Source organism: Hermetia illucens, chromosome 5 (assembly GCF_905115235.1).
Source record: "Hermetia illucens chromosome 5, iHerIll2.2.curated.20191125, whole genome shotgun sequence".
In the NCBI taxonomy this organism is placed as follows: domain Eukaryota; kingdom Metazoa; phylum Arthropoda; class Insecta; order Diptera; family Stratiomyidae; genus Hermetia; species Hermetia illucens.
The window spans coordinates 25,339,611-25,356,388 of record NC_051853.1 but is presented as its reverse complement, the minus strand read 5'-3'; the positions used below and the strand labels follow the sequence as shown (position 1 = coordinate 25,356,388).

The following is a 16,778-nucleotide window of genomic DNA, read 5'->3' as shown; positions in this document are numbered from 1 at the left end:
TCCACTGATAAAACATCGGCATGGCCACATCGATTCTAACTTCGAAACGTAAAGGATAGTCCACACCAGATCTCAGACCAACTGTCGTTTACATCTTATCTGCGGGGGGATTGGGTGTGCTGTCAAACACGGAGATTGTACGTTTTATTGCCGGCAGATAAGCCAACTTTGGTCCGTCATCGTCGGGGGCGTATAGATACAATCGCGCACAGTTTTCATTATAAATCCTAATCTTCCTAGCACGGCGCCGAGCTCGCGAACCACTCATGTTGCGTTTTTCACATTTCCTGTTCGTGGTTTTTGCCGCGACCGTGCTTTGCACGGATAAGGATTCCGACACTGGCAGCAATTTCGCGATTGAGCTGAACACCAACAACTTCAAGGATGCCATCGCGGAAAAGAATCACTTTGTGATGTTCTACGCTCCATGGTGAGTAGTGTTTGGTTGAAAAGGTGGGAGTAAGTGGAGGCTGGGTGCGTCGGCGGCACTTGTGGGTCTTCACTTGCCCAGACGACGTCAGGTGCGATTTCTATGAAAGGTCGTTTACCCGGGGAAATGCGTTGTCAATACATTTTCAGATGCAAATATTTGTGAAATGTTCACATATTTGGTTTTTGATTTGGACATTATTTCCAAAGTGCTAGTTTTGTGCAAATGTTTGTATGCGGGTCATCGTTTCGTTTTCGTTTCAAAATCATTTATTAAAACAAGTGTCTTCCATTTAATACAAAGCAATTGTTTCTAATTTCTAGCCTAAATGTAGGTTATCTATCTTAAATATATATTAACAAGTCGGGAACCCGGAAGCTTGACGCTTCAGGTATAAAAGATTTTGTGTTTCCCTATGTGAGGACCATAACGCAGCTCATTGTCTTTTATAGTCAGTCAACACTCAGAACTATAGAGAGCGGCAGACAGACGACTTCGCGCTAAATTTTAGATTTGAGACGTGCCCTGATACGTGGATCACAAAGAACACCAATTGTGGAATGCCACTTCATTCATCATCATCAATGGCGCAACAACCGGTATCCGGTCTAAGCCTGCCTTAATAAGGAACTCCAGACATCCCGGTTTTGCGCCGAGGTCCACCAATTCGATATCCCTAAAAGCTGTCTGGCGTCCTGGCCCACGCCATCGCTCCATCTTAGGCAGGGTCTGCCTCGTCTTCTTTTCCTACCATAGATATTGCCCTTATAGACTTTCCGGGTGGGATCATCTTCATCCATACGGATTAAGTGACCCGCTCACCGTAACCTATTGAGCCGGATTTTATCCACAACCGAACGGTCATGGTATCGCTCATAGATTTCGTCATTGTGTAGGCTACGGAATCGTCCATCCTCATGTAGGGGGCCAAAAATTCTTCGGAGGATTCTTCTCTCGAACGCGGCCAAGAGTTCGCAATTTTTCTTGCTAAGAACCCAAGTTTCCGAGGAATACATGAGGACTGGCAAGATCATAGTCTTGTACAGTAAGAGCTTTGACCCTATGGTGAGACGTTTCGAGCGGAACAGTTTTTGTAAGCTGAAATAGGCTCTGTTGGCTGACAACAACCGTGAGCGGATTTCATCATCGTAGTTGTTATCGGTTGTGATTTTCGACCCTAGATAGGAGAAATTGTTAACGGTCTCAAAGTTGTATTCTCCTATCCTTATTCTTCTTCGTGTTTGTGTTTGACCAGTGCGGTTTGATGTTGTTGGTTGATTCGTCTTCGGTGCTGACGTTGCCACCATATATTTTGTCTTGCCTTCATTGATGTGCAGCCCAAGATCTCGCGCCGCCTGCTCGATCTGGATGAAGGCAGTTTGTACGTCTCGGGTGGTTCTTCCCGTGATGTCGATATCGTCAGCATAGGCCAGTAGTTGGATGGACTTGAAGAGGATCGTACCTCTTGCATTCACCTCAGCATCACGGATCACTTTCTCGAGGGCCAGGTTAAAGAGGACGCATGATAGCGCATCCCCTTGTCGCAGACCGTTGTTGATGTCGAATGGTCTTGAGAGTGATCCTGCTGCTTTTATCTGGCCTCGCACATTGGTCAGGGTCAGCCCAGTCAGTCTTATTAACTTCGTCGGGATACCGAATTCTCTCATGGTCGTGTACAGTTTTACCCTGGCTATGCTTTCATAGGCGGCTTTAAAGTCGATGAACAGATGGTGCAACTGTTGTCCATATTCCAACAGTTTTTCCATCGCCTGCCGCAGAGAGAAAATCTGATCTGTTGCTGATTTGCCTGGAGTGAAGCCTCTTTGGTATGTGCCAATGATGTTCTGGGCGTATGGGGCTATCCGGCCTAGCAAGATAGTGGAGAATATTTTATAGATGGTACTCAGCAACGTGATACCTCTATAATTGCTGCACTGTGTGATATCTCCCTTTTTATGTATGAGACAGATAATGCCTCGTTGCCAATCGTCAGGCATTGATTCGCTGTTCCATACCTTGAGCACAAGTTGATGAACCACTTGGTGTAACTGGTCGCCTCCATATTTAACCAATTCGGCTGTAATTCCATCGGCTCCTGGCGACTTATGATTTTTTAACCGATGAATTGCACGGACTGTTTCTACTAAACTTGGTGGTGGCAGTATTTGTCCGTCGTCTTCAGTTGGCGGGACCTCCAACTCGCCGATGTTCTGGTTGTTCAGTAGTTCATCAAAGTACTCAATCCATCGCTCTAATATGCCCATTCTGTCGGAAATCAGATTTCCCTCTTTGTCTCGGCAGGATGAGCATCGAGGTGTATAAGGCTTCATCCTGCTGACTTGTTGGTAAAACTTCCGCGCCTGGTGCGGTTGCTCCCTGTACTTTTCTAGTTCACAGACTTGTTGGTTCTCCCAGGCTTCCTTTTTCCGTCTGTGAAGTCGCTTCTTCGCTCGACGGAGTTCGTGATAAGTCTCTGCGCGCGCCCGCGTTCTTTGAGAATGCAACATTACTCGGTATGCGGCATTCTTCCGTTCCGTTGCTTACATTCATCGTCAAATCAGCCGTTCCGACTCCTTTTGCGACTGGGGCCAAGTATATTTGTGGCCGTATCCATGATAACGTTCTTCAGGTGGTTGTGAAGATCATTTGTTGATGCTTCATCTCCAGGTCCTCTGTTGACTGCGGTTATTGCGGCATCCATTTCCCTCTTATAGGCTTCGAGGGTTCGTTCTACTGCCTCGTAGAAGGTATCCTTCTCCGACTCTGCAGTCTCCTCTGTAGGGGCGTGAACGTTAATGAGGCTTATATTTCTAAACTTGCCTCGCAAGCGCAGAGTGCATAGCCGTTCGCTTATGTTTTCAAAGCCGATAACAGCAGGTTTCATTTTTTGGCTGACTAAGAAACCTACTCCGAGCACATGGTTTATTGGATGACCGCTATAATATATGGTGTAGTGGCTCTTCTCCAGGAAACCGGTCCCTGTCCATCGCATCTCTTGTAACGCTGTTATATCAGCCCTATATTGGGACAGGGTATCGGCTAGCTGCTCATCAGCTTCATCTCTGTACAGGGAGCGCACGTTCCATGAGAAAATGCGCAAATCGTTGTTCCTTTTTCGTTGCCGGGTCCGTCGTTTTAAAATCCGTCCTATCCGAGGCTCCTGTTGTGGCTTCACACTTCATCCAGGTTTCGTTAATGCGTGAAGCAATTTCATTACGCAGTTCTCCATTGGCTGATAGCATTGACTCGAGGTATTTAAATCGCTCAGTTCTGGGCAGGTTACTGCCATTGACACACACACACACAATTGGTGTTCTTTGTGATCGACATATCAACGAACGTCTCAAATCTAAGATTTACCGCTCTCAGTTCTGAGTGTTGACCGACTATAAAAGTCAATGAACGGCGTCTTGCAGTAATGGGGACTAAGATGTTGCATTGGACGAGTCGCGTGACAAGTTTTGATTGCATCCGAAATGAAGATATCCGCGATCGTGGGAAAACTGCGAGATAGGCGTTTTCGATTGTGTGGTCACGTAATTCACTCTAACGAAAATTCACTTACCAACATTGGTCAGAACATCGAAGTCAATGGTAAGCGACCAAAAGGCGGCCGAAACAACGGTTGTTTAATACGCTGGATGATGATTTAAAAGCCTTGCTATTACATCCAGATCAAGCATTGGATAAAATAAAATGGCGAAACCGATCACGACGGGGCGACCCCGCTTGTGAACGGGGCTGAGGAAAAAGGAAATATGAGGAGCGACGAGTGCATCACAGTTAAAAAATCCATTGCCCTCTATTTTTTAGAAAGCAATTTAAATAAATCATAATAGTCAACCTCATATGCTTCACACCCTGAGTTTAATATTATTAGCAAACGCCAAGAATTTAACCTGCCAAATTTTGTACTTCTGGGATGAACATAAGGGGGTTGCCGGGTAAATTTCTAAAATGTGGAAATATACTATTATTAACTTTATTTGTGCAGATATCGGAACCGGATATATTTTGAGGCCTAGATTTCGTAGAGATGCACCACTGTGATTTTTTTTCAGATTTTTCGGTTGGATAGGTTCTGAGAACGAGACCTGTTACATTTTTTGGGGGTCACATTTTGAGCCCTCACTCCCCTATGTTTCACCCGACATCAAATATTGAACCAGTTTCGAAAAGTACTAATTGAGACCTTTCATTTGATACCACACATGGCTATATTCTGTGAAAAACAATTTGCACCCTCCATTTACATGTATGGGGAGCCCCCCCCTTAAACTTAACACATGATGGCGCCACTTACTGCATGTAAAGGGAACACCAGATTACATACTCTCACCAATTTTCGTGACAATCAGTCCAGCCGTTTCTGAATAAATCGGGTGTGACAGACAGACGGACAGACAGACACCGCCTCGATTCTAATAAGGTTTTGTTTCACACAAAACTTTAAAAAGGGCTGGGAAGAAGTAGATTCTTCATGAATGGAATTTTAATATTTCACTCAAATGTCAATTATTCTCGTTAATTATGACTTCAGTATTTTTCGCTTAGGATGTTGTTAATTCGCACGAAATTGATAAGTTTGAACTGCCGAAACTTTGACATATAATAGTTGGATTTTCATGAAACTTGGCATGCGTATGCACGATACTGCCCTCTCTCCCCAGTGCAAAATTTAGTACTCCTAGGATGACATTAAGGGGAGTTTTTCTGTCATTTTTTAAAAGGTAATATATTATTAGTAAGTTTATTTGAGCAGATATCAGAATGGGACATTTTGAGGCCTTGATTTCATCTAAACGCACCAAATTGATTTTTTTGGATTTTTGGGGGGGTAGTTTCCGAAAATGAGTACTGTCTCACTTTAAGTGTATATATTTTGACTCCTTGCTCGTCCACTTTGCAATTCACGTCGAAACTCAGATTCGGAAAGTACTAATTGAGACATTTCATTTGATACCCCACATGACTATATTCGATGAAAATTTTGTTTACATCTCCCGGAGGACCCCCATTTAAACTGCACGCAAATTTATGTCACTCATTGTATGCGTGGGATTTGGCTATTACAATATTTGGCCTGCCCGACCTTTTCTGACTTTACTTTTTACGGTGTATTTACTTTACACATGAATCTTGACAATTTATGATTTAAAAATCAACATATATTTGAAAAAAACTGCGCCTGCACCTAGAGCGCAAGAAGGCTTATCTACTTACTTATTCTTACTTAATCTAATAATAATACTTCAATCTGATGCTTATATCTAATGTTTGCAACAACGCTTACAATTCTGCGCTTGACCTCTATGCACCCCTACCAGGCAAGGAGAATTGAAGAGGGAGACAGTGACAGGTTTTAATTCTGTGCTCACAATTTGGCAAGGTCTTAAGAATGTGGCCAATGGGGTGGAGTTATCCTCCAGATAAAGTTGCCTCATGAGTGGATTAGAATGATTCTTCGTTCTGTCGAAGAATCTTTCTATCAGGTTGAGAGTGAACTCTCGAAGAGGTTTAACTTTTGCTCGCTGGTACACTTCGGCGGTGCGGTGGTACTTCCTGGTTTTTCAATTGTACGGCAAGCCTGTGCAGTGTCTCAAAATTCTGCCCTCGAAGGACTCACATTTGTTCATAGCTTTGGTCGAGCAAGTGATCCATGTAGGTGCTCCGTAACAAAGACTGGGTCTTATGAGGACTTTGTATAAAGTCAGCTTAGATTTAGTGCAAAGTCCTACTCTTTTACGAAGAAAAGAGTAGATATTACTTAGTGCACCGCGTGCTTCGTTGAGAGCAAGATTGAGGTGGGGATCGAATCGTAGGTGTTCATGAAATTGCATTTCCAAGTATTTCATTTTTTTTGTGAACTGTTTACCACAGTATTCCCGATGCGTATTTTTAAGCGTTTAGCTTTTCTGTTGATAGATCTAGATCCCAAGTATCTGGATCTTCTTCGAAGAGTCATGACCTGTGTTTTGACCTCGTTGATTTTTATCCCCCAAGTCTGGTAGTACATTCAGAAATCTGATAAGTATTTCTCAATTGCATTAGCTGCCTTACCGGGTCGGAGGCTCGACGAGAATATGAGCGTGTCGTCAGCGAATTGTAATAGTTCTGTACCGCTTTCTGGAATTGGAGCGTTGGTCGTGAAAATGTTATAGAGTGTAAGTCCTGAAATGGATCCCTGCGGTACTCCGGAAGTGACGGGTAGGAGATCGGAATAATCGTTTCTCACGCTGACGTAAAAATTGGAAGAAACTTATTATAAGTTTGATCACTGGGATAGGGAATTCAAGGCTGATTAGTTTAAAAATGAGTCCGTTAACCCACACGGAATCAAATGCCTTTTCAAGGTCTAACGCACACACTACTGTGGGTTTGTTGTTGACTTTAAGTCTGCTGCTCACTGAGTCGTGAAGGTAGGTTAGTGCGTGTTGAGTCCCAAATTGATGGTTCGGTATAATGGTTTTCTGATCTCTCAACATATGTCACTAGTTGCTTCTCTTTGGCCGCCCACTTCGATCATCATGCCCTCAGTCTCTCTCTGCATCTACAGCAAATTTTCCCCACCATTCGCATAAATACAGATTCTTCAATCTGGTAAACTGTGATGGTTTCCAATGCGACTTATCCAGTGCACTGGGTCCTCCCTTAGACAAATCGTGCATCAACTCTAGTGTTGAGCTAGATACATACATTTGGAATGTCAACTCTGCCTCCGAAACTACAATTGAGAAACACGCTCCAGTTAAAGAACCTGGTTACTACAAATATGGGTGGTTTTCCCCCCTCCTCTCCGAGATCATCAAAGACCTATCCAGCAAAATCAATGGAGCTATTCGGTCCGAACTGAATGCATCTTACAAGAAACTCCTCAAATCCCTCAAACCTGGCTCACAGGTTTTTTTCAATAATTAATCAATTGGCTGGAAGAAATAAATTTCTCTTAAAGTCAACTTCTACCCGATAAAAATAAGACACCTTCAATTCCACTCCCCTAAAGAAAAAATATCTGCCTACGTAGACTTCTTTAGCCACTTATTCAGAGCCAAATCGCCCCGGACCCCACCTGGAACTCAGTAAAGAGTTGAGCTTGGAAGGGTCTTACCTTTGCCCCCTTTACACCAAGGATAGGTTACACTTACAATCATCCAGTCAAATAATGTAAAATCATCGGGCCTGGATAGTATCCCAAACTTCATTCTGCAGAAGTGTGCGCCCACCATCATTGAATGTCTCGCCATCCTCTTCAACAACTGCTTTAATAACGGACATTTCCTTGTAGCATGGAAATCATCCCTCCTAATACATATCCCTAACAAGGGGTGCTCTGGCGATCTCAAAGATATAAGGCTTATCTCTTTTCTTTCCAATATTGGAAAAAATTGTCCGGATAGCTGCGTGGTTAGCGCACAAGGCTGTCATACGGAAGATCGCGGTTCGAATCTCACTAAAAATAATAGTCGACTCAGCTGTCAATGAGTACCTGAGTCAACTCAGAGTAATAATCTCTGGCGTGCGCAATGCTGACCACATTGCCTCCTACAGTGTACTGTAGTGTATCGTTATGGTCTTGAATGAAGTGCTCTAACACATTTCAAGGCCCTAATCCAATATGAATTGTTGCTTCAACGATTATTATTAATATTATTGGAAAAATCTTTGAACGTATCCTATCAATTAACCTCAATAGGCACTACACTTCTATCATTCCACTTAATCAATTCTGCTTCGAAAACCTCTGATCCACCGAGCAGGCTATCCTTTACCTGCAAGACCAGATCGTCAATCACCTGGAAAATGGGCAATGCACGGTAGCCTGCGCCTTACATCTTGAAAAAGCATTCGATTCAGTCTGGAAAGAGGGTTTGCTTTTCAAGCTAATCCAGACCAATTGCCCACTCCCCTTGTTTAGAATCTTTGGAGACTTCATCTCCAACAGATACAGTGAGCGCAATTTCTATTGGCACACCCAATTTTTTTCAATTTTGAGATGAAATTCATGTTAAAACAAAATATTATATTCAAAGTAAAGTGGACAGATTTATTTTAAATTATAATACAAACAAAAAATAACGAAATAAATATTATTCTTAAAAAAATTAACAAAAAATAGCATTTCAGTGCGCAATTTCCATAGGTGCACTTTCATTGTAACACTTTTACCAATCGAATAAAAGACATCAATCAAACTTTAGTATTTTGTTTTTGCACCATTATTTCTTATTATTTGAAATATTCTGTTTGGCATTGAATTAATAAGGGTTTTTAGTATAATACATTATCATTGATTTCCCCCCAGCACTCTAATATTTTCTTTTTTAATTCAGCGACTTAGCTAAACTGCCGTCCATTTGCATAAACCCTTCTGGATAGTATTCCCCAAAGGTTTTCGATTGGGTTTATGTCGGGACTACGGGAGGGCCACTCCATTATTTTTATGTTTTTAGAATCTAGGTAAGATTTTGTGAATCGGGAAGCATGGACAGCGGCGTTATCTTGTTGGAAAATAAAATCTATGTTATTTTTCTCGTCTAAATATGGGACAAGAATAACCTCTAACAAATCGGTGTAAATGTCTGAGTTCATTTTTGTGGGTACTATCCCAAGACGAAGTTTTCCATGATAGGAGAAAGCACCCCAAATCATTAAACTTCCACCACCAAAGTTTCTGCTCATACGCGGAGGGTTATCTTTTCGTAGGTCGTGCCAGTAACAACTAAACCCATCGGGGCCATCTAAATTGAATTTCTTTTCATCAGAAAAGATAACTGTTTTCCATTCATCTTCCCATTTCATATGTTTCCGTGCAAAATCTAACCGGGCGGTTTTATGGCACTGTGTTAGGTGCGGAGCTTTCGCGGGTTTCTTGTATTTTAAATTGATATCGGCCTGCAAAATTTGCTGAACACGCCTCTTTTTGATGGGAAGATTCAGTTTGGAAACAATTTCAGCCGGACTTAATTTATTTTTCGTCGCTTCATCCTCAATTTGTGTGATGAGCCTGTTTCCAACTTTTTTGTTTCCTTTCGGGTGCTTTCGGGCGGCGTATTTTTCCCCTAATTTGAAAAAATTTCGGATAACATTTAATGATCTGCCGATTTCCTTTGCTATAGCTCGCATACTGCATCCCAGATTCTTCATAGTGGCTGCTTTTACTCGTCCTGTTTCAGTTAATACTTTTCCACGTGGCATACTGTTGTTGCTATATAAAACAATAATATAAGACTATGGATTTTAACCTATATAACATTAAACAATACTATTACTAATAACACACCGTTTTTTGTACGAAAAGCCCCCTCTAAACAACATACTATAAATTTTTTTTCGTATGCACTTATAGAAATTGCGCAGTTGAAAACGGATTTTCACCATAAAAACATAGAAATTAGCACAACTAATCAGCTGATCACATTGCAAATGTCAAAACGCCTTCCCAGCAAACCCGAGAACAGATATTAATGCAAGTGGTCATGATACAGCAAGCGTTCTTTGTGCCTTCCTTGAAAATTATTAAAAATGCCATAGCACCTATAGAAATTGCGCTCACTGTATTGCCATGTGCGCTTCGAAGGAGTTCGATCCGTCGACTTCCTGGTAGACTCAGGAGTCCCTCATGCGATCCATTCTAGGCCCCAAACTTTTTAACATCTTCCTCCTCGATACTCTCCTTCTCCCCGGAAACTTATTCCCTACGCCAACGGCAGCCCAGATGGCCCCTCGTCCGCCTTTTCTTCCCAACAACCATAGTCCTCCCGCATCAGGAGGGATCATATTACTAAATCAGCAGAATGTGATGATTCAAGGAAAGAAAACTCGTCACATGTCTTAGAAAGCAGTAACTGTGATCTGTGCAGATAAATCCGAAAAAATGTCTTCACGGGACAATAAAGATGCTGGGCATTAAACCAAATTCAAATAAAGAATAGGAGCAAACATGTTTTTATTTGTAAAACTCGACTATAGTTCCGGCCGCGACAGAGGGAACACATTAGACGTTGCCTCACTTCGGTCCTTGGAGTGATCGAAAACCAGGTGTTGGTTGTTCTTTCTATCAATTGGTTACGAGTTAAAACGAACGAACGCTAAGCGAAGGAGAAACTGCTCATGTTTGATTGAGGCATTTCCTATAATGAATCCAGCTGATAACAGACCCAACTCTCCAACAAATTCAACTGACATGTATCCTAGTGAAGTTAAAAAAAATAAAACACCAAAATGCACTAAAATCTAATCGTCTTCCAAGTAGGCTTGTAATTGAAAATTGACGACTTGTCGCTCAATTCAATCAAAAGAAATTATCTTGATTTCAAATTGCTCACACAAAACTTCATGTGAACCAGTGACTTTTAAATTTCTATAATATTTTCCCTTAAAAAATCGTAACATCTAAAAGCGTATAAATTAATTTGAGGCTAAAAATCTTCTTGGATAAATTAACCTCACCCAATACCATGAATATATGCAAATATTTGAGGCAAGCATCTCTCAGCAAGTTGAAAACCTGATCACCTTCACAAGCAGCGCTCAATAATATATTTCTTCCTTATTTTCCGTTGCAGGTGTGGACATAGTAGAAAATTATTTCCAATATGGGAACAATTGGCAGAAACGTTCAATTTGAGGACCGATCCACGCGTTGTAATCGCTAAAGTCGACTGTACAGAAAATCATGAGCTTTGTGTGCAAAACGTAGTAACTGGTATTAACTCGTTTCAATTTATTATGATCTCTTCAGTTTTGGAGTATGCATCTAAATTGGATTTTGACTCCTTGCTTCCCAGGTTATCCCACTTTGAAATTCTTCAAACCGAACGTGGAAGAATCAACTAAATTCAAAGGTACTCGCGATTTACAAACAATCACAAACTTCATAAATGAACTATTGGGTGATGGAAAACCAAGCGCCGATGAGGAATCAGAGGAATGCAATGATGGGGAAGCTGTACACTTACCTATTGAATTGACTGAACAGACATTTGACAAACATGTGGCAAGTGGAAGACATTTCGTCAAATTCTTCGCCCCATGGTGCACTTATTGCCGGGTGAGTATTTTGAATCCATATGTGCCATTCTAGACTGCTTTATATTTAATAGATTTTGGATTTTTTTTGTAACGTAATATTGAGGTTTTGTTTCTTCAACATTTGGATATTTCACTTCCTTCTGTATTATGTCCGCTATGAAGTTGCGTTCCTCGAATTAAGAATTTCATTGTAGACAAGCTGAATTCTTTAATCCTTAAAGTTAGAAGCTTTTAATAGATTTCGGTCAAGCTAAGGTTGTAGTAGTTCCATCAAATTTACAATTGTTAAATAATTTCATAGCGCGGTTCTGCTCAAAAGCTTCGATGAACTTCCCGATGGTCACTCTCGCGACATTCCACAGGCAAGGGGAGCCTCGGGTTCCGGCATCGTATCATTCGGCGTCAGGTAAACGCTAAGAAACGACATCTCTTAACACCGAATTCAGACAAACCCATTCCCTTGGCCTTCGGCAAGAATACGAAGTCAAACGTCGTCCTGAACCGAGGTCCCATGAAGTCCGGTCCTTGCTACCGTATTGCTCGTTGATTAAGACTAGATTAGCATTTACGTCCGCTGCGAACTGCGCTAGCAACTGGTGAGCGGTTGCACTTCGGTGCATATTAATGTGTAAAATTCGGATAGTGCCATTCGCGCCCTAGCCCTTTTCAATTCCGCCCTCAAGATTGGACACCGTCCCGAGCCCGCAGAGTGCGATGCTCTCACCAGACGCGCCACGATCCTTACAGAGAACACAACTTTCGCTTTCATTACAGGTCTTCGCTTGGTGAGGAAGGTCACCGCATCTCCGGCACGCTATCCTCCTGGACAATCCCTTGTAAGTTGCGAATGTGTGTCCATAGTCCAGACACCTATAACATTTGGTGGGGACTATCCGCATTCGTAACCTGCATACTACCCATCCAATTTTGATTTTTCCGCTGCTAAGGAGTTTCCTCGCATATTGTTCGGGGACTTCCATCACGGCGAGTTTTTGGTCTCGATATTAACAGAGGTGGTACCAATCCCAGCATTGGTTATCTCTGGGCATTCACGCTTTATCGCCTCCTCCACTTCGAACTTTTCTGTGAGGCAGTCAAGATCCCGGATTTCTAGAGAACACATAGGCTCGAGGCTAGAAACAAGAGCCTTCTCCCCGAATAACCCCTTGGCCGCTTCGTAGAACACACTCTTGCTAGTCCTCTTAGGGCCCGCTACCCCTCGTTTTCGGTATGAAAGATACCTATGCTCTGTTGTCTTCATCCTGTAGTGGATTGCACTAAGGACTTCCGCAAATGTCTTGCCTTCCGTCGGCCAACGGTCTAGTCCTTCTTCGTTTCATCATCTTTTCTGCTACTGGCTTTTAGTTTGTAGCCTCTTTGTCTTTGGACAGATGGGTCTCTAGTCAGTTGTTTACTTTTATCCTTCTTCGCCTTCTTTTTTTTTGGGCCCTGGAAACTACTTTGATAAAGTCTCCTTCAGGCAAGTCGTCCTCTTTCCGCTTTTTCCCCAGTTTGCTTTGCAGTGGGTTATCTGCGATCCGTTTGGGAGGGAGGAACGAGGAGTGCGGCTGTTTCTGATTTCCAATCGTCTTCCGCTGCTCCCCACGTTCGCCTGTAGAAAGATATGCGATCCAATAGTTCCTCCAGTTCCATCAGCCCGTTTTTGACGTTTTTGCTGACATTTCTCTGGGGGAACGTTGCCGACCGCATACGCTTTACCACTGCTGCGCATTTCCTGATGAGCCTTTTTTTCTTTGGCTCTAGTTAGGACGGTCGACTGCAGATGCCCTCGGTTTGTGCCCGAATCCATTTGCTCAGGACTAGCGATTCTGATTGAGCTTTCTTTCGGAACAGGGGCTCCACAAGGTATTGGAGTTGCCATCTCCGCACGGTCAGTCGCACCACTTGATAAGGCTTCCTTTTTATTTGGGCGCCGCGGTGTCACGTCGAGTATGTCAGTCCTCGCTGCCTCTTTCGCTGATCGCTGCGGTGAACGACGCATTTTTGTGTTGCGCCCAAACGCACTAAGCTCTTCCTCTCCCTCCTTCCCTATTGTTTCGTCGATTTTTTTTATTAATATATATGTATTCTCCTTGAAAAACTCACCAGTGCATCGTGTGTAAGGGAGCGGGCCGCAATAGTCAGGAATGGTTGTATCCTCGGGGAGACAGCCCCTACCCCAATTCCCTGAGGCCTGACCTACGCTTTGCTTAGCTGAATTCACGGAAAAATCAGCGCTTGCTCGAAGCAACGCGGTCTACTAACACCGGTTCAATGCACACTACCCGACCAGGGCCCCGAAGGGGCTAGCTCCTGATACTTGTCACAACTACCACCTTGGCAGAGCTGGGCTCACCCACCCCATGCACCGGTCATTAGCGGTTCGCTCTTCACCGAGAAGTTTTCTCGAGGCTATTACCTAGAAGGCAGGTTAAGTGTTATCGAGTGAAAATATTTCGGATTGGATGCCAACTTAACATAAACGTAAAAACGCTATATGCAGGAGCACAGGTCATTCCATCCCTAATAAAATGCATTATGATGAATGCTTATCAGCTGCAGCTGAGTTTTGCATATAGTGCGCATTCCCCACGGACTATGCCACACGCAAGCTGAACTTGGAAGACCGACGGCGTGTTGCAAGGTTATGACACAGTATTTTTCACCGATATATCAAAGATGGTCTGCAGAGTCGTATGGTCTCCCATGTTTCGCCAGTGTATTCCAAGCGGAAGTATTGGCGGTACTGGAAATCTATCGATGGCTGGCTCATGATCCGAGCTCTAAGCGTAACATAGCCATTCTAACCGACAACCAAACAGCTAGCTCCAGGCTAATGAGTGTCTCGCGGGCGAATGTCAAGGGCGCGCAGCCGCGGGTCTTAGATGAAGACGAAGCCTTATCAGCTGTGCCAAGTAAAAGAGGATTTGCCAGACGCGTGCAAATGCATTCAAGATTACGGCGGTCTGCACGGTTCCTACAGGGGACCGATTCGCATTGCTGAAGCTGCGGAGAAGGGGGGAAATTTTCAGACACTTCCTCTACGATTGCCCAATTCTAGCTAGAGTCAGCCTACGGACACTGGGGACCTCAGAGAGATTTCTAATTGCAGAGTAGCAGTGCTGCTTTCCTTCGTTAATGATATGGGCTGACTCTGAAGATCCGAGTTACGCAGCAGTTACGGGCTTAGGAGTTTGTGGCGTCAAAACGACGCACCATAGCGCTAATTGGGCTACCTACTTACCTACCCTACGCTTGAAGCCATGAAAATATTGGCGTGAGCATAAGCAGCCTCACAGCAATACATAAATATTTCCCTAATGTCAGTATCTAATCGCTTGATAAAAATGCAATCTATTGCATACTAGTAGCGGGAAGTACATAGCATTTTGATGAAGCTTTGGGGTTGTTTTGTGCGGTAAGGAAAAATTACAATGATCGTCTAAAGTGTATGTTGAAAATACGTTAAATATTAAGGTAGATTCTGGAATGGAACTGGAAATGAGAGGTGGAGACAACTTCTATGTCCCGACCATCAAGGCTTTTGTTTACGGTCAGGGAAGTTCATTAGAGCGTAAACAGCAGGCATTTACCTCTCTAATTTTGTACCTCCAAATCCCATTTTGAAGTCTTACATGATACTTTCACGGCAACCATCGAGTAGCTTCCAGCTGGCTTAGATTTTTCAACATTACCCGATGGAGGTTGTGAAGGTAGGAGAACAGCTTGAGGAACTAATATATTTCCCCCATCTTTTCCTGAATAATTCTTTATAGAACGAGTATATTTCCCATTCCTATAAATTTTCTTCTTGAACTTTCAGGCAATGGAGCCAGCGTGGAACGAATTGGCACAGTCCATGGGTAAGGATAGTGCAGTATCGATAAGTCAACTTGATTGCACTAAACACAGAACAATTTGCCAGAACTTCGAAGTGAAGGTAAGAGACTATTTCATATGTTACGCTGGGAGCGACGTCTCTTCATTTTCCGTTGTGTTTTCCCTGCAGGAATAACATTAAATTTGTTTCCTATCTATCAATTTTAGGGCTACCCTACACTTTTATGGATTGAAAATGGGCAAAAAGTTGAAAAGTATTCAGGCGGACGGAGCCTCGACGATTTCAAGGCTTACGTAAATAAAATGGTTGGGCCATTCCCCAAACAAACTCCCAAACCCTCGCAATCCGACTCAACGAGCGTCGTGATTCTGTCCAGCGATAATTTCAAAAAGGTGATCGAGAAGGGGGTGACCTTCGTGAAGTTCTACGCGCCATGGTAAGACGAAATTTTTTCCGAGCATGATTTGCTTATTAAATATAATTCCTTTCTTGTCGATAAAAACAGGTGTGGCCATTGCCAGAAAATGTCACCCATCTGGGAGGAGCTGGCCATTAAATTGATCGGCAAACAGAACGTGAAGATCGCTAAGGTCGACTGTACACTCCCAGCAAACAAGGAATTGTGCATGAATCAGCAAGTCGAGGGCTTCCCCACGCTTTACATCTACAACAACGGAGAGAAGGTGATCGAATACAATGGTAACCGGCAGCTGAGCGACATGTATGAGTTCGTCCTGCGGCATGCGGCCAAGCACGATGAATTGTAAAGAAAGATATTAGATGTTTTGTGAGGTCTTGTGTTGTATCGTTGAGGTGCGAGGAGGTCGCGTCTTTCATCTCTTCGAAGCTGCACAAAGTGCTTTTATTTTTATTTCGTGTAATTTCGTTTTGTTTTTCCATTTTGTTGCTTGTAAACTTGTGCCCGGGGTGTGCATGCGTGCACGCACGGTTTGAAATGTTGAATGGAAAAGGAAATGCGAAATTCCTTTGAAGGCAACAACAAACGAACAAATTATTGTAAATTTAGAAATTTCAAAATTTCACTTGGGAATTGTCATTGTGTAAGCGATAGATATTATTCGTTGTAGTTTAGAATTGAAGCTTCATTTGATCAGTTTAAGGACGTTATCCCTTCCGAGAAAAATCAAGAAAAGACATTGCGACTTCTCTCAGTTCACTATCGAAATAAGTGTTAAATTCTAAGTGTTTAGTACTGGAATTAGTTGGTAATTATTAATTGGAAGCTGATAAATAAAATGTACTGAGTGGAATGCCGAGTTTTCTTTTTTCTGCGAGTTGTCTTCGTTTTTGTGCGGATGACTTAGTGATTAGAGCGCTAGACTGTCGCAGCAGAAGGTCACGGTTCAAATTTCTTTGTAGTCCTGAAGTGAATGAAATGCTCTAAGACGCTTCAAGGCTCATTCTCCAATTGCTATTATCGCCCTTGTTCTTGTTGGGACGACGGCCTGCATTCTC

General features: G+C 42.9%; 1 protein-coding gene across 2 annotated transcripts; it reads left to right on the top strand.

Moving 5' to 3' along the window:
• Window positions 1-120: 120 nt before the first annotated feature.
• LOC119656857 (thioredoxin domain-containing protein 5 homolog) lies at window positions 121-16,573 on the top strand. Of its 2 annotated transcripts, none has more exons than XM_038063510.1 (6): window positions 121-430; window positions 10,996-11,135; window positions 11,218-11,480; window positions 15,285-15,401; window positions 15,509-15,738; window positions 15,808-16,573. In XM_038063510.1, exons 1-6 carry the CDS (start codon window positions 267-269, stop codon window positions 16,067-16,069), a joined length of 1,176 nt encoding a protein of 391 aa, XP_037919438.1. In that variant the 5' UTR covers window positions 121-266; the 3' UTR covers window positions 16,070-16,573. The 2 variants fall into 2 exon arrangements, with proteins under 2 accessions (XP_037919438.1, XP_037919439.1); XM_038063511.1 differs by lacking the exon at window positions 121-430 and adding an exon at window positions 10,716-10,910.
• The last annotated feature ends 205 nt before the right edge of the window (window positions 16,574-16,778 follow it).